The sequence below is a fragment of the Neomonachus schauinslandi genome, chromosome 3, assembly GCF_002201575.2.
Source record: "Neomonachus schauinslandi chromosome 3, ASM220157v2, whole genome shotgun sequence".
In the NCBI taxonomy this organism is placed as follows: Eukaryota; Metazoa; Chordata; class Mammalia; order Carnivora; family Phocidae; genus Neomonachus; species Neomonachus schauinslandi.
This window is the reverse complement of record NC_058405.1, coordinates 102032199-102056108: the sequence shown is the minus strand read 5'-3', so window position 1 is coordinate 102056108 and position 23910 is coordinate 102032199. Positions and strand designations below refer to the sequence as shown.

The 23910-nt window shown below is 37.5% G+C and overlaps 1 protein-coding gene across 1 annotated transcript in view; it reads right to left on the bottom strand.

Annotated features, from left to right (window-relative positions):
* THSD7B (thrombospondin type 1 domain containing 7B) overlaps nt 1-23910 on the bottom strand; it is a 727150-nt gene that overhangs the window by 516694 nt on the left and 186546 nt on the right. Inside the window, exon 3 of the mRNA XM_021695876.1 lies at nt 8387-8632. Coding sequence (XP_021551551.1) covers nt 8387-8632 — 246 coding nt within the window. The remainder of the gene's footprint in view (nt 1-8386; nt 8633-23910) is intronic.

The following is a 23910-nucleotide window of genomic DNA, read 5'->3' as shown; positions in this document are numbered from 1 at the left end:
GAATGGCAAACCAAAGAAAGTTGATCAAAGGATATAGAAAATAAGTTCAGTTGGCAATAGGTAGCTACCTGCCCAGCCATTACGAGGACAAGTAAATCTTGGACTTGGTCTGAGGAAGTGAATTCTTAAATGAGACAGCCCAGGAATGGGGACAAGAACCCATATATCAGGGCAATCATGTATTGTAACTGTGAAATTCAGTTTTTCTTCACTTACTTTCTAGAATCTGCCTTCCAAATCCTTCTCTCACACCTGAAACTCAGTGCCCAATCTGTTCATATGTTCCCCATAATGCAGGTCTCCTCTTAGGAAATGGTCAATAAATGTATCCACATGATACATATTAAAAGTTAGGCATGCACTGGTCATGATGAGCACCAGTTGATGTATGGAATTGCTGAATCACTATACTGTGCACCTGAAACTAATATAATACTCTTACCTATACTGGAATAAAATAAACTATAAAAAAATTAATATTAAAATGTTATCATTCTAAGAAGGTGCATGCAGCTTAAAGAAGAAACCAAGATTAAATCAAAGAAAAATTTCTAACAGTAGAAATACATATTCCCATTAAGAAATATAGGAGACAAATTCTGGACTAGGAAAAGCAATTCAAGGCCTCCAAATTCAATTGCCGAGATAACCAGCTTGTCTTCCAGACAGTGACGTCTCATTCAAGGAATCCTGTACTCAAACTATTCTTCAAATGGAAGGGGGGAGGGCAGAAGGAGTAAGAAATGGATTCATTGTTGTGAAGCAATGAGTAGAGACATCCTAAATTAGCAAAGCCAAAATTAGAAAAGTGGGCACATTTAGTGACTATTTTTAAAATACCTCCGTCCTACTAATGTGACATAAAGTGATTCTAATAGCAACAGGATTGCAGGCCCATCAGAATTTTATAGCAACCTCTGCCCTTTAGAATGTATGCTTTATCACTTTCACAAGGCTTGGAATTGCTTACAAAGTGTGGATTTCTTTTCTCCTTCTAAAACTTGGATTTAAAGCAAAGCAACATGGAATAGAATCTTAAGTGATTTAATGATGACAGATTGAAAGAATGATCGCATTCGTTAATGGTCATGTTTTGACTAAGCACATATAGATTTGCAAACACTCTTGAAATTGAAACCCTAGTGTAAGGTATTCAAATTAAATGTCTGTATATTAAAAATCAGTGTATTGCAGCATGACTAATTTATGATAATGTCTGTTGTCCTTTTAAAGTTGTAAATGCATTAGGACAGAATTAACTTGTCATTTTTTGCTGAACAGATGACCAAAATAAAGGGAACAGATCACACTTTAGATATTTTATGCTCTGGTAATTTTTTATTGAATAGAGTGGGACTATTGATTATGGAAAGCTACTCTGAAGTGCAAAGCTCTTTGCCCTTCAGCAGATGGCTTCACTAGCCAAACTCCACATATGTATTATTAATAGACTTCTATCGCTATGCACAGCACTTAGCAGGACGTTAACTTTCTTACACTAACAGGGGAATGAATCTTCCATCCAAGAGGACTTAAAGTGGCACAATGGGGACTCATGAAACAATATGCACCAGTAAAAGACAGACTCAATAAAAAGGCATCAGTCTTCTTCTCTTGAAACAATTTATAGATTCTTTGAAACTATTGTCTCTTGTCTAAAGCAGAGTCTCCTGAGGGCTCCAGGTCATGACTCCTTTACTCCTCAAGTCATGCAGGAAAGCTGCCTAATTAAAAGTTTAAAACAAAAAAAGATGCAACCTTAATGAATCCATTAATTCATTTCAAAAATGTACTGAGTTCCCATCATGTACAGGGTATTAGTGCTGTGGTAGATGATCAACGGGGGAAGATAAAGAAGATATGGTAGGTGATAGGCATGCCGTTCTGTTCTGGAAGGCAAACTTTTACAAATTCAGACTGTGATCTCATCCCTCACCCTTTCTCAAGCTACTCTTATAACCTAATGAAAACAGAAACTTCTTATCTGGAAAACCAGACACACTGTTAGCAGAAGCAAGGCGGCCATAGGGGACCATGTCATATCATGCTTCATGTGTCCATCCCTGCCTTGGGTAGATGTTCTTATTTAATCTCCTTGACGATGCCAATTTCAGCTGCTCTTTATAAGAAATGACTTTGAATCCTTCACACATGTTATATAATAAGTATAATCATGGAAGAAAGTATCCTGAGCATAGTATTGCTCTGGAACTGCCCTACATATGAGTGGTCATTCATTCATTCATTGTTTTCTGAACATTTACAATGAACCAGTCATGTTTATAAGTGCTACTCATTCTAGGAAAAAAGTAAATAAACAAAAAAGCCACATTCCTAGATATGGGATGATTTGTAAGAATATTATCAACTATTAAACACTCTTAAAGAATATGGTGAGCTGTGAATTGTGTAAGACTGTGGAATCACAGACCTGTACCTCTGAAACAAATCATACATTATATGTTAAAAAAAAAGAAGATAGCAGGAAGGGGAAAATGAAGGGGGGTAAATCGGAGGGGGAGACGAACCATGAGAGACTATGGACTCTGAGAAACAAACTGAGGGCTCTAGAGGGGAGGGAGGTGGGGAGATAGGTTAGCCTGGTGATGGGTATTAAAGAGGGCATGTACCGCATGGAGCACTGGGTGTTATATGTAAACAATGAATCATGGAACACTACATCAAAAACTAATGATGTAATGTATGGTGATTAACATAACATAATTTTTAAAAATTAAAAAAAAATAAAGAATATGGTGATTGTGTTCTGGATGCTCTAGTTTTTAAAGAGTAATATTACAGAGAGTCCCTGACTTATGGTAGCTCAACTTACAAATTTTTGACTTGTGATAGTGTGAAAGTGATACACATTCAGTAGAAACCATACTTCGAATTTTGAATTCTCATCTTTTTTCACCTAGCAATACATGGTCCAATAGTCTCGTGATGCTGGGCAGTGGCAGTAAGCCGCAGCTCCCAGTCAGCTATGAGATCACAAGGGTAAATTATAGATACACCTGCAACCATTCTGTATCCCTACAACCATTCCGGTTTTCACTTTGAGTATAGTAGTCAAAAGATTACATGAGATATTCAATATTATTATAAAAGAGACTTTGTGTTAGATGATTTTGCCCAACTATAAGCTGATATGAGCATTCTAAGCACATTTAAGGTAGGCTAGGTGAAGCTACGATGCTTGGTAGGTTATGTAGAGTAAATGCATTTCGACTTAAAATCTTTTCAATTTCTCAAGAGGGAACTCCATCATAATTCAAAGAAGATCTTTTTACAAGATTCTTAAGATGCATGAACTAAGTGAACACAGACTGAAAGTTTTCTGTTTCCTGAATTCTCCAGCAATTAGCACAGTGACAGGCTGAAGCAGGTGTTGGACCAACAACTCTTCACAACACACCAACCCTGTTCCAGCACTTACACAGTTCCAACGGCCAAAGGAGGCCAATAACCAAGCCAAGTGTTGCCTGCCATCCTTTTCCTTAGCTCTATCCCTGGCTTCAGTATCATCTATAAAGATCCATCAACAAATCCCCAGAGTCTTCTCAAGGAAAAAGAATTTTATCGAAAAAATCTAAAATTGGGTTTAGTGCCTTAAAGAGATGTTAGGGACAAACAGGCTGGCCACAGGGGGTTGTTATAGAAACAAATCAAAGTAGGCTGCAGGAGACCCAGATACAATTCTATGAGTCTGCACAGATAGATCATAATAAGGATAAATTCATACACACCAGAGACAAGGGGGGATGGATTATTAGAGCCCAGCTATTCAGTGCCAGACCCAAGAATTGAAACCATGGGCTTTTCTGTGCAGTTATATCACACAGGATATGTAATTATATCAACCACACAGCTTCTGCCTCCAGATCTTCTTAGGAGTTTTAATCTACATTGGTCACTGTCGGGCACCTGGGTGGCTCAGATGGTTAAGCGTCTGCCTTCGGCTCAGGTCATGATCTCAGGGTCCTGGGATCGAGTCCCACATCGGGCTCCCTGCTCCTTGGGAGCCTGCTCCTCCCTCTGCCTCTCTCTCTCTCTCATGAATAAATAAATAAAATCTTAAAAAAAAAATAATCTACATTGGTCACTGTCACCTTTTAATAGTGCTGTCTTATATTCGATTTCAAATTCTAAGTGATCATTTAAGAGGCAGAACAGCCATTTTTGCATGAAAATTGTTGTTTCCTGGTGAAGTGGTGGAAGTTGCTGGTGGGTAATCTGAGGTGTCACTTCCAAGAAAGATGTTGACATTTTCCAATATTCTTGTGTGTTACAGTGTCTTCAGCCAGAATGGACTCTCTAAGTCAACACAAGGGATCTGGAGGCACAGCTGTTCCAGCATCAGGTCATCCCTCAGTTATCTGACATTAAGCATTTAAAATGCTTTCCTTATGCTATCTAGTAAACAGGGCCACCTTACTATTTATCGTCTGAGAATGCTTTTCACCATCCTCTGAGTTGAGATGTAGGATCTAATACTTCAGATGCTAATCAGGACATAAGAAAAGACACAAGTACTAAGGTAGTTTATAAAACGCATATCTTGCAATGTTTTGAGGTAGAGAATAACGTAGTGCCTAAGATCATGATGCCTGATGACAGGAGATAAACACACAAAGAGAAAAGGTGGCAAGTGATGAGCAGATGCATCCTGTCTCTCTCATTTCTATGCCCACCTCATAATATACAATGTGAGTGCTTAGTGTTATGTTGGAAGGCGACATAAATTTACAAGTACACTGTAATGCGGAATGAAGGGGTTTCTTGGAGTCTATACATGTCTTGGTTAAAAACATACTCTTGAAGCAAACATAAGGCTGTACTATGCTAACTTCTTTATAGTTCTCTAATTTCCCATGGTAGCATAACATAGACTAGCTCCTGTCTCCTTTCAAGTTTACTTAAGCCATTTGCCCCAAGGAACTTCCGAAGAGTTCTGGTCTCAGGGAGCACTTCCAGAATGGACTCCTCTTGGTGACCATTCCTTTCATGGGAACACACTTAAGGAACTGGCCCTCATAGTATTTAGAGCTAAAATGCTGACCAGTGGAGTCCAGCTGGTAAGAAGAGTAGCCCCAAAGCTATGCAACTAAAGAACTTTTTGAGGAATATTAATATGTAGGACCTAGGGTAATTTTCTAGCTCTTCCCTTTTCCTGGAATATTCTTCCCCTAGTTATCTGAAAGGCTACTTTCCTCACTTCTTTCAAGTTCCCCCACCACATCCTGCTTGTTCAAATGAGGCTTCTGTAATGACCCTGTTTAGGTCTGTAACTTGAGCTGACGCCACATCACAGCATCCCAGCAACCCTACTGTAATGTTTTGTTGTTGTTGTTGTTTTTCCCCACAGCTCATGTATACAGTATATAGCTTATTTATTATATTTATTTGGTATACCTTCACTAAAATTTAAGCCCCATGAGGGGGAGAGGATTTTGACTATTTTGTTCTCTGAGGTATCACAAACGTTAAACATAGTGCTTGGCACGGTCAATGTACATTTATTGAATGGATGAACACATCTCTTATAGCACAGATGGTAGAAGGGTAAAAGCCAAACTGCATTCTGAGAGTTTAAAAAAACACTATGAAAAGTCACAGAAATGTACATTTTCCTGCTGGGGAGAAATATGGTGAATTAGATTGCTTAATGTATAGGAATTGCTCTTGAATTCTGGGAAAAGAGAAATGGGCATTTTTGTTGCCTAATAGATTTTTGCTTCCATTTTCCTTGTTCACAATGAATTTTAATCACCAATGTCACACTAGAAATAAAAGTTAGTACACAGTCTTTATGCTTTCCTATGGTAGAGGCCACAGCTCAGATTTCAGACAAATAAGAATGTCAGCTAATGTTAATCCTGTTGTTATTTATGCATTCTCCTGGAATCAGTCGCTAACACATCATTCTCCCAAGGAAACCCTGGTTGGTATTCAGTGAGTTTTCAAGGACTCCTATTTCCTACAAATTCACTATTTGAGCCTGTTTTTTAAAAATGTCAAATTCAATAACATTTCCAAACAGCAGAACTAGAGGGCCAGGTTCATTGCCAACAAAATTTGTCAGACCTATTTTCAGATGTTAAGGTTCAATCAAATGAAGATCAATAAAGAAATTCATCTTGGGCACATTTGGAATTATTAACCTTCCATATTATTTTGTTAGAAAACATGATACATATAAACACACAACTATGCATATATACACCCTTATCTGGGTATGTGTCTTTATTACGACTATCATGAAAGTAATGGAAAGAATATTGACTTTGAAGCCAAACAGACTTCAATTCAAATCTGAACACTACCAATTTGCTTTACTTTTACCACAAAAGTGCCCCATTTTGATGATAAACTTATTGTTCTTCTAAATAATCTTTGTTAAATCTCTGACATAGTTATTGGCTAACAGTAGGTACTCAATAAAAGTAATAATCCATTATTTAACATATGTAGATGCAATTCAACCTTCTTCTGATCATCAGAGAGGAACTTCTCTGACTCCCAAGAGAATTGTAATAATTTTTAACAAAGAAAAGAGAAGAAAAAAATGGAGTGATGTCTATAAATCAACACCTGGAAGAGGTCACTAGCCATTCCATGAAAGGAATGAAGAAAAACGGGATCAATGTCAAGTTCATCATTAAACCCAGATTCTATTTCTGGAAGCCTAATATTGAGAACCCTTCTAAAGTATGCCTCCATAGAGAAAAAGATTTCACATTACCCAGAAGAACTAATTCCTTACCCCCATTAAATTACTACAGTATGCCTTCCAAGGAAAGGAGGGATTCTCCTTCTGGAGGAAATGAACACACCTGCAGACAGCAACAACAAGGGCTGCCATCTTTGTAGTGCCTCCTATGTGCTGAGCACTGAGACTGACATTTTACATACCTAGTCTGTATGTAGTCAATCCTCAACACAGGCAGCATAATTAGACACATTTTATTGAAGAGGGAAATGCTTTAGAGAGGTTGTATAGCTCGCCCAAAAACACACAATAAATGATGGTGATGTAATTTGAATCCATGTCTCTCCAAACTCAAAAGGAACAAAAATCTCAGGCTTTATGTCATTTCCAATCTCATTCTTTCCCTCAATATCAGTGCTTTTAAAGAATGGACACATCCTCAACACCACTAGGGAGAATTCTGTGAGATAAAGCTAATCTGTAAAGGATCATAAACTACACCTACCTCCTCTGCTTTTGAGGTATGAAGTGATACGAATCTAAGGGGTTATCTTGATAAAAAATGAACGATCATTAGTTGAATCTACAATGATTTCAATGGTGAAGTTGAAGAAGTGAGTGGCTAAGACTCTGACAACAGGAAATTACCTCTTTATTTTTCCACCCCTACCCAACCCCATATACACATTATTTCAGGTGTAAGGAATAGCTAATCCAATCAACAATGCCTGTTGAATGTGATTAATCGTTTGATTCATTTCTACAAGAAGCTATTTTTTGGCCTCATTTTACTTTTCACTGGGGAAGTAATTCTCAAATCTTACAAATTATAAGAAACTATAGAAAAGGTCTATCTAAAATAGCTACATATTTAACAGATAGAGTTCAGGGCAGCTGTCCAACAGAAATTACCACAAATTTATTCCCAAAATACTTCTGAATAGCTAGCTAGCCCCAAATGACTTCTGTCATTATCAGACCAGGACTAGCATAAGCCAACAATCCAGAGAAAAATACACTGGAGGCCTTCACTATACATACATACATACTATGCTATACATACAGCCAGGCAAAATATAACCAATATAAAAATATTAAAATATAGCTACTAATCTAGGTCAAGCCTTTTCCCAACATCCTCTGGCTCTTTAGGGACTCTATTAGAAACAATGCCATTGGGTGGCAGGAACCTTTAGAGACAGAACTGCATTCGAATCAAGGTGTTGCCACCCACTATCTATGTAACCTCAAAAACTATTTAATCTAAGCATCAATGGCCTCATTTGCAAAATGAAGATGCTATGAATAGCTTCTTAGGTTGTCGGGTGTGACATGTCAGGTAACAATAACTAATGGTTATTGAGCATTTATCATGTGCCAAGAGCTGGATGAAGTGAGTACTGCTAGTAGATGAGTAAACTAAGAAACTAGACTTAAGTTACTTGCAGAAATTCGCAAATTCAGAAAGTCACAGAAATAGGATTATAGCCCAGGTAATCAACACAGCCCATGCTTTTAACCCACTGTGCTATACTGCTTAATGTAGATCTCGAAACTGAGGAAAGACTCAACAGTTATGAGTCACAGCTACTGTTATTATTGTTAACATCCCTACCCCACATAAAACGAGGTTATATAGAACACTGAATACTCATGCCAAAGAATATGCCATACCTGGGGCATGGCTGCAAGAGTTCTTCAACAATGCAGGCCTCTTTCTCGAGAAGTTCAGGGCATTCCTTTCCACCCCCAATAGCAATGTGCTTCACATTCCGGCTCCGGCTCCTAAATCCAGGTGAGAGACTTCCTGAACGACACGTCTTGGAGCAGGGGCTCCAGGAGGACCACTCAGTGGTTTCACAGTCTTTTGGCATGGTGCAGGACTGGATAGTCAAAGGGAAGGAGTCTTGCATGCAAAGGCTGAAGGGACAGAAGCAAAAAAAAGTAGGGCATAGATTAAACGGATGCAACCAACATTATGAAGTGCCTGTTATGGAAAAGAAAACAAAACTGAAATTTGATATCAGCTTTCAAATAGGATTTTAAAAAAATGTTAGAAGCATCATGATAAAATAATGAAGAATATCCATTTTAAGATTGTATGCTCTATTTTATCTGAAACTGTAAAGTTATTTCACTCTAGCAAGACGCATAGGTAAAATGAGCCAACCATGAACTTTGTCTGAAGCATTATCAAAAATAACTGAGGCTGAGGGAGGAGGAGCAAGATGGTGGAAGAGTAGGAGACCTAAATTTCGTCTGGTCCCAGGAATTCAGCTAGATAGGGATCAAACCATTCTGAACCCCTACGAACTCAGCAGGAGATCAAAGAAAAGAATAGCAGCAACTCTCTGAACAGAAAAGCGACCACTTTCTGGAAGGTAGGACACGCAGAGAGGTGAATCCAAGGTGATATTTGGGAAGATAGATGGCGGGGGAGGGGGCCTCTGTCAGCTGCTACTGGCAAGTGACAGAGCAGCAGAGCACAAAATCAGAACTTTTGGGAGTTGGCTCCGCTACACTGAGGAACGTCGCTCCAGTGGCTAAGCGGGGGGGGGGGGGGGGTGGAACCTTGGCTGGGAGAGTGTGGTCTCAGGACCCTGAGTGCGGCAGAGCTCCCAGGTATGCGGCGAGGAAGCCCACTGCAGAGACGCAGCCGAGGAGTGGGCTCTCAGCTGGGGTTGCCATAAACCATGATCCACGGCAGTCGGGCCACTGCTCTTCCAGCAGGGACCCAACAATGGCAGATCCGGGGAGACTCCCCTTCCTCTCCTGGGAGGAGCGGCGTGGAAGCGCACCACAGGGATCTGCTGGGTTTGGACACTCCCATGGGGCTGGGTGCCAGAGATAGAAATGCTCGGTCACAGGCTGGGTAAGCACGGAGTGCAGCTGGAGACCAGGGAGATGGAAGTGATTGACTGCTTTTCTCTAGGGGTGCACTGAGGAGTGGGGCCCTGAGTTCTCAGCTCCTCAGGGGCAGGGATTGGGAAGCCGCCATTTTCACTCTTGTCCTCCAAAGCTGGATTGAAAGCTTGCAGGGAACAAAAGCTCCCCAGAGCAAACCCCAGCAGATTACTTAGCCCAGACCAGCAAGAGCAGGGCAATTTCGCCTCCGGCAAAGACATTTGGGAACCAGGGCAACAGGCACCCCCCCCCGCCAGAAGATCAGCAAGAACAGCCAGCCAAGACCAAGTTTACCTATCAATGAGAAGGGCAAAACTCCAACATTAGGGGAATACTGCACATAGAATTCATGGCTTTTTCCCCCCTGATTCTTTAGTCTTTGAAAGTTTTTTTTTTGAATTTTTTTTCTTTTTCTTTTTTTGAATTTTTTTCCCTTTTTCAACCAACATCTTATCAATCCCTTTTTTAAAAAACATTTTTTTTCATTTTTAGAGTCATATTCTATCCCTTCATTGTACTTAACATTATTTTTTGTGTATATATCTAAGTTGTTCTCTCTTTAAAATTTTGGGATACACTTTCTTCTAAAAGACCAAAATATACCCTAAATCTCTAGTGTATGGCTTTGTTCTGCTCTCCTGCCTGATCACACTCTCTCCCTTTCTTTTTTTTTTTAATTTCTCTTCTTGCTTTTTTAAACCAACTTCTTATCTTATCAATTCCTTTTATAAAATCTTTTATAATTTTCATCTTTACATTTAGATTCTGTCCCTTCATCATATTTACCCTTATTTTTGTACATATATGTTTTGCTTTCTTTAAAATTTTGGGAGGTAGTTTCTTTTAACAGAACAAAATATGCCCAAAATCTAGTGTGTGGCACTAATCTATTCACAGCCTGATCATATTTCATCATATCGTTTTTTTTTTTTTTTCTTTCTTTCCCTTTCTTTTCCCCCCGGTAGTGGGTCTCTTCTGATTTGTTTAGTGTATATTTTTCTGGGGTTGTTGTTACCCTATTAGCATTTTGTTCTCTCATTAATCTATTCTCCTCTGGACAAAATGACAATATGGAAAAAATCACCTCAATAAAAGATCAAGAGGCAGTACCGACTGCCAGGGACCTAATCAATACGGACATTAGTAAGATATTGGAACTAGAGTTAAGAATGACAATTATAAAGATACAGCTGCTGAGCTTCAAAAAAGCATGGAAGATATCAGAGAAACCCTCTCTGGAGAAATAAAAGAAGTAAAGTCTAACCAAGTCAAAATCAAAATGGCTATTAATGAGGCGTAATCAAAAATGGAGGCTCCAGGGTGCCTGGGTGGCTCAGTTGGTTAAGCGACTGCCTTCGGCTCAGGTCATGATCCTGGAGTCCCTGGATCGAGTCCCGCATCGGGCTCCCTGCTCGGCCGGGAGCCTGCTTCTCCCTCTAACCCTCCCCCCTCTCATGTGCTCTCTCTCTCTCATTCTCTGTCTCAAATAAATAAAAAAAATCTTTAAAAAAAAAAAAAAAAAAAAATGGAGGCTCCAACAGCTAGAATAAATGAGGCAGAAGAGAGAATTACTGATATAGAAGAACAAATGATGGAGAATAAAGAAGCTGAGAAAAAGAGAGATAAACAACTACTGGATCACAAGGGCAAAATTCGAGAGATAAGTGATACCATAAGATGGAACAATATTAGAATAATTGGGATCCCAGAAGAAGAAGAAAGAGAGAGAGGGGTAGAAGGTATACTGGAGCAAATTATAGCAGAGAACTTCCCTAATTTGGGGAAGGAAACAGGCATCAAAATCCAGGAGGTGCAGAGAACCCCCCTCAAAATCAATAAAAATAGGTCAACACCCTGACATCTAATAGTAAAACTAACGAGTCTCAGAGACAAAGAGAAAATCCTGAAAGCAGCTTGGGACAAGAGGTCTGTAACCTACAATGGTAGAAACATTAGATTGGCAGCAGACCTATCCACAGAGACCTGGCAAGCCAGAAGGACTGGCATGATATATTCAGAGCACTAAATGAGAAAAATATGGAGCCAAGAATACTATATCCAGCCAGGCTGTCATAGAAAATAGGAGAGATAAAAAGCTTCGAGGACAAACAAAAACTAAAGGAATTTGAAAACACCAAACCAGCCCTACAAGAAATACTGAAAAGGGTCCTCTAAGCAAAGAGAGAGCCTAAAAGTAACACAGACCAGAAAGGAACACAACAATATACAGTAACAGTCACCTTACAGGCAATACAATGGCACTAAATTCCTATCTTTCAATAGTTACCCTGAATGTAAATAGGCTAAATGCCCCAATCAAAAGACACCAGGTATCAGATTGGATTAAAAAACAAGACCCATCGATATGCTGTCTGCAAGAGACTCATTTTAGACCCAAAGACACCACCAGATTGAAAATGAGGGGGTGGAAAACCATTCACCATGCTAACGGACATCAAAAGAAAGCTGGGGTGGCAATCCTTATATCAGGCAAATTAGATTTTAAACCAAAGACTATGATAAGAGATGAGGAAGGACACTATAGCTTAACTAAAGGGTCTAATCAAACAAGAAGATCTAACAATTGTAAATATCTATGCCCCTAACATGGGAGCACCAACTTATATAATCCAATTAATAACAAAAACAAAGAAACACATCAAAACAATACAATAATAGTAGGGGACTTTAACACACCCCTCACTGAAATGGACAGATCATCTAAGCAAAAGATCAACAAGGAAATAAAGACTTGAAATGACACACTGGACCAAATGGACTTCACAGATATATTCAGAACATTCCATCCCAAAGCAACGGAATACACATTCTTCTCTAGTGCCCATGGAACATTCGACAGAATAGATCACACATCCTAGGTCACAAATCAGGTCCCAACCGGTACCAAAAGATTGGGATCACTGCCTGCATATTTTCAGACCACAATGCTTTGAAACTAGAACTCAATCACAAGAGGAAAGTTGGAAAGAATTCAAATACATGGAGGCTAAAGAGCATCCTACTAAAGAATAAATGGGTCAACCGGGAAATTAAAGAAGAATTAAAAAAATTCATGGAAACCAATGAAAATGAAAACACAACTATTCAAAATCTTTGGGATGCAGCAAAGGCAGTCCTAAGAGGAAAGTATATAGCAATACAAGACTTTCTCAAGAAACAAGAAAGATCTCAAATACACAACCTAACCCTACACCTAAAGGAGCTAGAGAAAAAACAGCAAATAAAGCCTAAACCCAGCAGGAGAAGAGAAATCATAAAGATCAGAGCAGAAATCAATGAAACAGAAATGAAAAGAACAGTAGAACAGATCAACGAAACTAGGAGCTGGTTCTTTGAAACAATTAAGAGGATTGATAAACCCCTGGCCGAACTTATCAAAAAGAAGAGAAAGGAACCAAATAAATAAAATCATGAATGAAAGAGGAGAGATCACAACCAACACCAAAGAAATACAAACAATTATAAGAACATATTATGAGCAACTATATGCCAGCAAATGTGATAATCTGGAAGAAATGGATGCATTCCTAGAGATGTATCAACTACCAAAACTGAACCAGGAAGAAATAGAAAACCTGAACAGACCCATAACTACTAAGGAAATTGAAGCAGTAATCAAAAGTCTCCCAACAAACAAGAGCCCAGGGCCAGATGGCTTCCCAGGGGAATTCTACTAAACATTTCAAGAAGAATTAATACCTATTTTTCTGAAACTGTTCCAAAAAATAGAAATGGAAGGAAAACTTCCAAACTCGTTTTATGAGGCCACCATTACCTTGATCCCAAAACCAGACAAAGACCCCATCAAAAAGGAGAATTACAGACCAATATCCCTGATAAACATGGATGCAAAAATTCTCACCAAAATACTAGCTAATAGGATACAACAGTACATTAAAAGGATTATTCACCACAACCAAGTGGGATATATTCCTGGGCTGCAAGGTTGGTTCAACATCCGCAAATCAATCAATGTGATACAATACATAATCAAAGAAAGAACAAGAACCATATGATCCTCTCAATAGATGCAGAAAAAGCATTTGACAAAGTACAGCATCCTTTCTTGATCAAAACCCTTCAGAATGTAGGGATAGAGGGTACATACCTCAATATCATAAAAGCCATCTATGAAAAACCCACAGCAAATATCATTCTCAATGGGGAAAAACTGAGAACTTTTCCCCTAAGGTCAGGAACGCGGCAGGGATAGCCACTATCACCACTGCTATTCGACATAGTTCTAGAAGTCCTAGCCACAGCAGTCAGACAACAAAAAGAAATAAAAGGCATCCGAATCAGCAAAGAAGAAGTCAAACTCTCACTCTTTGCAGATGATATGATACTTTATGTGGAAAACCCCAAAGACTCCACCCCAAAACTGCTAGAACTCATACAGGAATTCAGTCAAGTGGCAGGATATAGAATTAATGCACAGAAATCAGCGGCATTCCTCTACACCAACAACAAGACAGAAGAAGGAGAAATTAAGGAGTTGATCCCATTTACAATCGCTCCCAAAACCATAAGATACCTAGGAATAAATCTAACCAAAGAGGCAAAGAATCTGCAGAAAACTATAAATTACTCATGAAAGAAATTGAGGAAGACAAAAAAATGAAAAATATTCCATGCTCATGGATTGGAAGAACAAATATTGTGAAGATGTCAATGCTACCTAGAGCAATCTACACATTTCATGAAATCCTTATCAAAATACCCTCCACTTTTTTTAAAGAAATGGAACAAATAATCCTAAAATGTGTATGGAACCAGAAAAGACCCCAAATAGCCAGAGGAATGTTGAAAAAGAAAAGCAAAGATGGTGGCATCACAATCCCGGGCTTCAAGCTCTATTACAAAGCTGTAATCATCAAAACAGTATGGTACTGGCACAAAAACAGACACATAGATCAATGGAACAGAATAGAGAGCCCAGAAATGGACCCTCAACTCTGTGGTCAACTAATCTTTGACAAAGCAGGAAAGAATGTCTAATGGATAAAAGACAGGCTCTTCAACAAATGGTAATGGGAAAATTGGACAGCCACATGCAGAAGAATGAAACTGGACCACTTCCTTACACCACACACAAAAATAGACTCAAAATGGATGAAAGATCTAAATTTGTGAGACAGGAATCCAACAAAATCCTAGAGGAGAACACAGGAAGCAGCCCCTCTGACCTCAGCCACAGCAACTTCTTCCTGGAAACATCGCCAAAGGCAAGGGAAGCAAGGGCAAAAATGAACTATTGGGACTGCATCCAGATAAAAAGCTTTTGCAGAACAAAGGAAACAGTCAAAAAAAAAAAAAAAAAAAGACAACCAACAGAATGGGAGAAGATATTTGCAAATGACATACCAGATAAACAGCTAGTATCCAAAATCTATAAAGAACTTATCAAACTCAACACCCAAAGAACAAAGAATCCAATCAAGAAATGGGCAGAAGACATGAACAGACATTTTTCCAAAGAAGACATCCAAATGGCCACCAGACACATGAAAAACTGCTCAACGTCACTTGGCATCAGGGAAATCCAAATCAAAACCTCAATGAGATACCACCTCACACCCATCAGAATGGATAAAATTAACAAGTCAGGAAACGGCAAATGTTGGTGAGGATGCGGAGAAACAGGAACCCTCCTACACTGTTGGTGGGAATGCAAGCTGGTGCAGCCACTCTGGAAAACAGTAGGGAGGTTCCTCAAAAAGTTGAAAATAGAGCTACCCTATGACCCAGCAATTGCACTTCTAGGTATTTACTCCAAAGATACAAATGTAGAGATCTGAACAGGTATGACCACCCCAATGTTTATAGGAGCAATGTCCACCATAGCCAAACTATGGAAAGAGCCAAGATGTCCATCAATAGATGAATGGATAAAGAAGATGTAGTATATATATACAATGGAATATTATGCAGCCATCAAAAAAAAAAAAAAAAAACGAAATCTTGCCATTTGCAAGGAGGTGGATGGAACTAGAGGGTAATTTGCTAAGCAAAATAAGTCAATCAGAGAAAGACAAGTATCATATGACCTCACTGATATGAGGAATTCTTAATCTCAGGAAACAAACTGAGGTTTGCTGGAGTGGTGGGGGGTGGGAGGGATGGGGTGGCTGGGTGATAGACATTGGGGAGGGTATGTGCTATGGTGAGCGCTATGAATTGTGTAAGACTGATGAATCACAGACCTGTACCTCTGAAACAAATAATACATTATATGTTAAAAAAAAAAAATAGTAGGAAGGGGAAAATGAAGGGGGGAGAATCAGAGGGAGAGATGAACCATGAGACACGATGGGCTCTGAGAAACAAACTGAGCGTTCTAGAGGGAGGGGGGTGGGGGGATGGGTTAGCCCGGTGATGGGTATTAAAGAGGGCACGTACTGCATGGAGCACTGGGTGTTATATGCAAACAATGAATCACAGAACGCTACATCAAAAACTAATGATGTAATTTATGGTGATTCACTTAATAGTATAAAATTAAAAAAAAACAAAAACAAAAAATGAGGCTCTTCTACTGTGCTTTCACCTCTGATATAACCTGGAGTTGCCATTTGTTGACTGGTTCCCAGGTGTCATACACTGTGCTGCATCTCACAGGTACTTTCTCACAACAATTTCATGAGTTTATGTATTATTATCTCCAACTGTAGAAAATAGACTCAGGAAGGCTAAATCAGTTGTCTAAGGTCAAACAAAGGTACAGGTAAACTGGAGAGTATTAATCTATCCATTCTTTTACATATGGGCTATGAAAAAATAAACAAATGTGGTATTGTGTTTCCCCCACACTGCTAGGCTCTGAGCATCAATTTCCTCATTTGCAAAATTCAAGTGCTATCAAATACTAACCATCTAATTGGGAAACAGATAAATAAATAAAAAGACAGGATAATGGGATAATGTGATGAATTCAACATAAAAGCATTTATAATGATGAGGAGAAAAGTTGATGAGGCAGTGATGGACCACCTAGGAAGGCTTGGGGGATGGGCGGGGCTGGGGGGGAGGTTCTAAGAATGCAGGACATTAGAGCTGCATTTCTTTTAAAGATTAATGGGAACTTCTCAGGTATAGAAAGAAGACTACTTTAGGTCAATGAAATAGCACATTTAAAGCCTTGATATAAAACTTTGTGAGGATGGAAACCAGTGGTTTGCCAGCGCTGGATGTACTGTTTCACAAGAACTAACTATTAAATTTTCAGGAACTTTGCAAGCTAGCTGACTTCATGCAGGTAACTTAAAATTGGCCATGGTAGAAGTATTTACACAACAGAAATAAACAAATCCTACAAATCAAGCCCCACCCCCACCCTCACCCTACCCTGATGCCCAACCCCAAGAACTAGGGGTTAAACATTTATAAGCACACCAAAGCGGGTAAGTAAAAGCCAACTTGTCAACTGTCATAAATCTGTCCATTTATAAAGCAAAAAGTTCAAAAAGGAAAGTGGATAAATATTAGGTATGTGGGTTCTTCAAAAGTATGTCTGGAAAGGCTTCATATCATGGTCTAAGAAATTCAGGTTTGATTGAGCATTAAATAACTTTAAGTGGAGGAAAATTAGACTCCTATAGAAGATAATATTTCACATATTAATTGGCATTCTTTTTTTTCCCCACTTTTTTTTGTTATCCATTTTCTTATTCTATAAAAGGCATCCATTACCTTGGAAAGAAAAGGATGATTCTGACAAGAATATAAGTCAACATATGTTTAAATACTGACTTCCAAAAGTGGCCTGTGAAAACCGGTAAAGTTATGAGCTATAGTCAGGCTTTGGTAATGGTTCCTCTGCATGTGTTTAAAAAGAAGTATTAAAATGATTCCATGTTTCTGATATACAAAAATATGTTGATAAGGGAGCCACCAACAGAGAAATGGCTTATAGAAGGTGATGTGCAGGGGAGAATAAAACATGCTCAAATTCATGTAAATTATAGTGAGATTTCCATATTGATATCCTTCATGAAGCCACATAGAGTTCGTGTGTCTTTCAGAAGTCACAATAACATAAGATGAACCTTTGGTTGTATATATATGTATATATATGTATGTATATGTGTGTGTGTGTATATATATGTGGATATTTATATATATGTGGATATTTATATATATGTGGATATTTTTATATATATACATAGCTATTCAGATCATATTACTCCCTTCAGAGTAAAAAAGGCAATGTATACCTCATTACCATTACTCACGCCAATGTAACATTTTGGGAGCTTCAGGTTAAGACACAGTAGGAAGAACCTCTCTTGAAAATGACCCACCTATGTCAGAATGTACTATCTCTGTGCATGGTGGAGGTAGGGTGAGAGGACCATCTCTTTTGGTGTATAAAACAACAGAAACCTGTTGATCAAGAAGTTTCTATGTTTTCACTCTCCAGGAATTGTATTGGCTTCCAAATTCATACACTGAAGTACTGTCAGTATGTCAGAATATGTGCATATTTGAAGAGTCTTTAGAGAAGTAATTAAGTTAAAATGAGCTCACCAGGATGGGCCCTAATCCAGTATGAATGGTCTCCTTCTAAGAAGAGCTTAGGCCACAGGACACACAGAAAGACTGTGTGAAGACAGACAGAGAAGACAGCTGTCTACAAGCCAAGCAGAGAGGCCTCAGAAGAAACCAACCTAACACCTGATCTCGGATTTTCCAGACTCCAGAACAGTGAGAAAATTAACTTTGCCTTAACTGTTAAGGCAGTCCTAGCACCATGATACGAAATTTAATGGGGTTTTTCAATTTGTGTGTTTTTAGGGAAAAAAGACTCTATTTCCAAGACAGATTTTCCTCTCCCTTTTATAAAGAAGGTCCCACATTATGCAGTTCTCTGTCTACAGCTGAAGTGGTGGTTTGCTTCTTCCCATTTACCAGCTTTCACTCTCTGTTGCTCATCTTCCCCAAAATGACTTTTCCTACTGGCTCAGTAGAATGGATAACAAGACTTGCCAAGAATTTCAGGGATTAATCAGGGACTTTTACATTTTTGAAAAGGGCTCCTAATTTTTGGAGTTAGGAAGAGCATATGTTCCATTAATCATATAGTCACTTATTTTTAATGTTATTTTCACTAACGTACCTTCTTGGTTAAAAAAAAAAAACTAAATAAACTAAAGCCCATAACAAATATTATTGTCTACACACAGAAATGGAAATCAGTCCTTTCATAGAAGGTGGTGTGTCTTTTTAATAAAACAGACATATACTGTGGATTTGTCTTTTTTAAAAAAAGATGCTATGGTAATTATACCTCCTTGACATTTACAGAACATGTTGTCATTAGTAAATTACTTCACAAGTATTCACTGTAAAGGAAATCACTGAAACAGAAAATTACTCTAGTAATTCTTACTTCCTCTGGAAATGTAGGGAAATCTCTTTATTTAGAAAACAATCGGAGGGGGAGACGAACCATGAGAGACTATGGACTCTGAAAAACAAACTGAGGGTTCTAGAGGGGTGTGGAGTGGGGGGATGGTTAAGCCTGGTGATGGGTATTAAAGAGGGCACATGCTGAATGGAGCACTGGGTGTTATATGCAATGAATCATGGAACACTACATCAAAAACTAATGATGTAATGTATGGTGACTAACATAATAAAAAAAAGAAAAAAGAAAAGAAAACAAGGACAGAAACTCCTATGAGGTAAAACTCAACAGAAAAGTATCTTCCCTTCATCAACACTTCAGTTACTACTTTAAAATAATATTAAATATCTTAAACATTCAGAAAAGTAGAGTAATATAATGCATACTCCTAGACTTTACTAGCAAAGGTTAACATTTATGTCAGATTCTGTAAAATAAATAAAAAATTACAAATTCAGGTGAAGTCCCATCTCCACTGTAATCCCATCTCTAGCTCCCTTCTCCAGACATAGCCACTATACTGAAATTGATTTTTATTATTCCCTACAATGTTTTTATAGTTTAACTAAATATGTATATGTTCATAAATATCTACAGCATTCATTGTCTTGCATGTTTTTAAAAGTTTTACTTAAATGTTTTATTAAACATATTACTTCTGGAAATTATTTTCCTCACTTAATATTATGACTTCTAGATCTATCCATGTTGATAAATACAGATAGTGTGCATTCATTTTTATTAGTAATATTCCAATATGAGTACTTAGCAATTCATTTATTCATTTTCCCATTAGTGCACCTTTTGGTTGTGTTTAATTTCTTGCAAATCCACAGGATTATGTATTGAACCTCTTTTTATAGGTCTCTGTACTACACATGTGTAAAAATATTTTCTTTAGTATATTTGCCCTGAGTTGGGCTATAAATAGTCATATAATCAAATGTACTACGTATTGTGAGATTTTTCCTTTCTTACATGTTCAAAAAGGTATTATCACACTTGGTTTTTTTGTGTTTTTTTTTCTCACATTAGGAAAGTACATTTATTTTTTGAGCTTACCATTGAGTTTTACTTTCATCTCACATTCAAAATGACTATTCAGACATCCTATCCTGTGAACTGGCCATTCACACTGCTTGTCCATTATGGTAGACTGACTAATGCTCACCTTTTTCCCAGGATGGGAATTCCCCTATCTCTTGCTTCCTTGTAGAGACCTGGCTGTTAGTTCTATGAAAGCTGAGTGGAAGAAGAGAGTTGTTGGGGCACTTTCACAAACTATGTATGGATTTTCACTCAATCTGCATGTTCACAGAATGATTTTCACACTTAAACTACATTTTGCAGGTAAATGGAGTAACTTTTAGGCCTATTGAACACATTTATCCTCAAAATTACTTAGTGCCTATAACTGTAAAGCCTTCCAAGAATCTTATATTAGAATCCAATAGCCTAGAGTGTGGTAACAAATCCTGAAATATGAATGATTTAACAAAATAACTGTTCATTTTCCTTCCGCATACAGTTCAGTGTAGACTGTCCTAAAAGGTACTCTACCTGAAGACTTAAAAATCCAGTGTGTGTCCATCTTAGATATTCACCATCTAAAATACATGGCTTCCAAGTTCACCTTTAGAAAGGAAAGACAGAGTAGGAGGATGGTCCGAAGTGATTTATAACTTAAGCCTAGAAGTGGCTTACGTTACTTCTGTCTACATTCCATTGGCCAAATCAGTCAAATGGCCCCAATATAACTGCAAAGAAGATGGTGAAATGTCTTTCCATGTGCTATGGAAGAGGCAAAAATGTGATAGACACATAGCTTTGTGTCTCATACATCTGTGCCATGTAAACTGATTTGCTTCTTGCAGATCTTCCAACTGAAAGGGAGCTTTCAGCTTTTTCCACTCTGCTAGGTAAATTACCGCTCATCCTTCTGCTTTCCAGCTCCCAAAATTTGTTGACATTTCTATTTAGCTGTCATATCCATTCCTATTATATTTGTCCTTGAGAGTTTATGTCTTTTTTATTCCTTTACTGTTAAGTGGGGTTCTAGAATATAGCAGTGATAAATGATTATGTTCATTTTGCCATATTTAACAAGAAGCCTGAAAAGTTATTTGATACAGAGCTTTGTTAAAGCCACAAAACGATCCAATCTATAAATTAATTCCTGAAGAGCCAGATCTACCCTACACATGGAAAAACTACTGGCTAGAAGTAATTAAACACGCATGAGTAAAGTATCAAATTGTGGAACTATTTTCATTTCCATTAATCTTGTTCTACATTATATAATATTTGTTTATAGAATTTAATACTTCCAAAATATGCCATATAGTTAAAAAGTTATTTTTATAGAAGTGAAACTGCAACTAACTTGGGCCATTTGGAAGCACAGTTATTCTAATTATTTAGCAAGAACACTGCTATCCATATGGTAGCAGCTTACCCAAATCATAGCAGACTAACAAGGGAGCAGTTACTTCCAGAGCTTACAGATTCTAACTTAGAGAATGATTGCAAGATCACATCATGAAAATGACACCAGGGAATAAAAGGTGAATGGTGAAATGAAGAGAAATAAACTAAAACTGAGAAAGCCTTAAAAAAAGAATACATTTGGGAAATCAGATAGAATATATGCCATCTATTTTAGTGATTTTGACTCCAAACTGGTGGCATTTTTCTGCTACCAGTCAAACTGACTGGGATATCTGAAAAGAAAATAAGAATTATAGCCTGAAGAAGAAAAAACAGGCACATAACAAGTCTTACACATAAAATCCCCGGATGCCTTAGAAAGCAGACTAATAGGTGGGCTGCCTATGACAATATAAAATTCAGCAAGAAAAGACATTCAAATAAGCAGACTTTCTAAAATATCTGGAGGACAAATTTGAAAATGTAAGAATTTAAAATTCCTATGAAAAAATACTAAGCATTACTGAGAAATTTTAGCTGGAAGATTACGAGTTTACTTTTTTTCTATAACCTCCTTACTTGGCCAAATTAACCTGAGGTAAATGATGTCTTGTTTAATAAAAATTATGTTTATGTTAGGTTAGAATACATAACTAAGAGGGCCATACTTAAGTTATTTTTTTTCTTTCTGATTCTCAATAAAAATAAAACTAAGATATTGATAGGCCTTTCAGTTTTTTTTTCCAGTTGTATTGAAAAATAATTGATATACATCACTGTAGAAGCTTAAAACATACAGCATAATGGTTTGATTTACATTATTGTGAAATGATAACCATATTAGGTTTAGTTAATGCCCATCTTCTCAGAGAGATAAAATAAGAAAATAAAGAAGAAAAGAAAAAAGTAAAAAAAAAATTCCTCTTTGTGATGAGAACTCAGGATTTACTCTCTTAACTTCTCTATATATCATACAGCAGTGTTAGCTATAGTCATCATGCTATACATTCCACCCTTAGTACTTATTTATCTTAAAACTGGGAGTTTATCTTATGACCACCTTCCTCCATTTCTACCTCACCCTCACCCACCACCTCTGGTAACCATAAGTCTGATCTTTTTCTTTGAAATTTTGTTTGTTTGTTTAAGATTACACATATAAGTGAGACCATGTAGTATTTATCCTTTCTGCCTGACTTATTTCACTTAGCATAATGCCTTCAAGGTCCATCCATGTCTTCACAAATGGTAGGGTTTCCTCATTTTTTTATGCCTGAATAATATTCAATTATACATATTTTATACATTATATATATTGTGTATATAATACACACACATACCCCACAATCCACTATTTCTTTATCCATGCTTCCGCTGATGGACACTTAGGTTGTGTCCATGAATGGTTATCGTAAATGTGTTATGAATGTGGGGGTGAAAATAACTTTTTAACTTAGTGTTTTCATTTCCTTTGGATATATTCTCAGAAGTGGAGTTGATACATCATATTGTAGTTCTATTTTTAATTTTTTGAGGATCCTCCATATTGCTTTCCATAGTTGCTCTACCAAGTTACAGTCCCATCAACAGTGCACAGGGTTCCCTTTTCTCCACATCCTCACCAGCATTTGTTACCTCTTGTCTTTTTGATGATGGCCATTCTAACACACATGAGGTGATACTCATTGTGGTTTTAATTTGCATTTCCATAATGACTAATGATATTGAGCATCTTTTCATGTACCTGTGGCCCTTTGGGTATCTTCTTTGAAGAAATGTTTATACAGGTCCTTTACCCATTTTTTAATTGGGGTATGTATGCATGTATGTAACTTTGCATGTATGTATATATTGAGTTGTATGAATTCTTCATATATTTTGGATTATAACCCCTTATCAGACACACAGTTTGCAAATAACTTTTTCCCATTCTATAGTTTGCCTTTTTACTTTGTTGATAGTTTCTTTTACTGTGCAGAGCTTTTTAGTTTGATATAGGCCCACTTATCCATTTTATAATTTTGTTTTTGTGCTTATGGTGTTATATCTAAAAAATCATTAACAAGACCCATGTTAAGGAGCTTAATTCTTTAGTTTTCTTCTAGGATTTTCACAGTTTCAAGTCTTTTATTTAAGTATTTAATCAATTTCAAGATAATTTTTGTGAGTGGTATAAAATATAGGTCCAGTTTCATTCTGTTACATATGAAAACCCAATTATTCCAGCACCACTTATTGAAGAAACTGTCTTTTCTCCATTGAGTATTCTTGGCTCCATTCTCAAATATTACTTGGCCATGTATATTTGGGCCCTTAACTCTGTTCCATTGGTCTATTTACCTGTTTTTATGCCAGTGCCATACTGTTTTGATGACTATAGCTTTATAATATAGCTGGAAATAAAAAAGCGTGATGCCTCCTGCTTTTCTTTTCTTTGTCA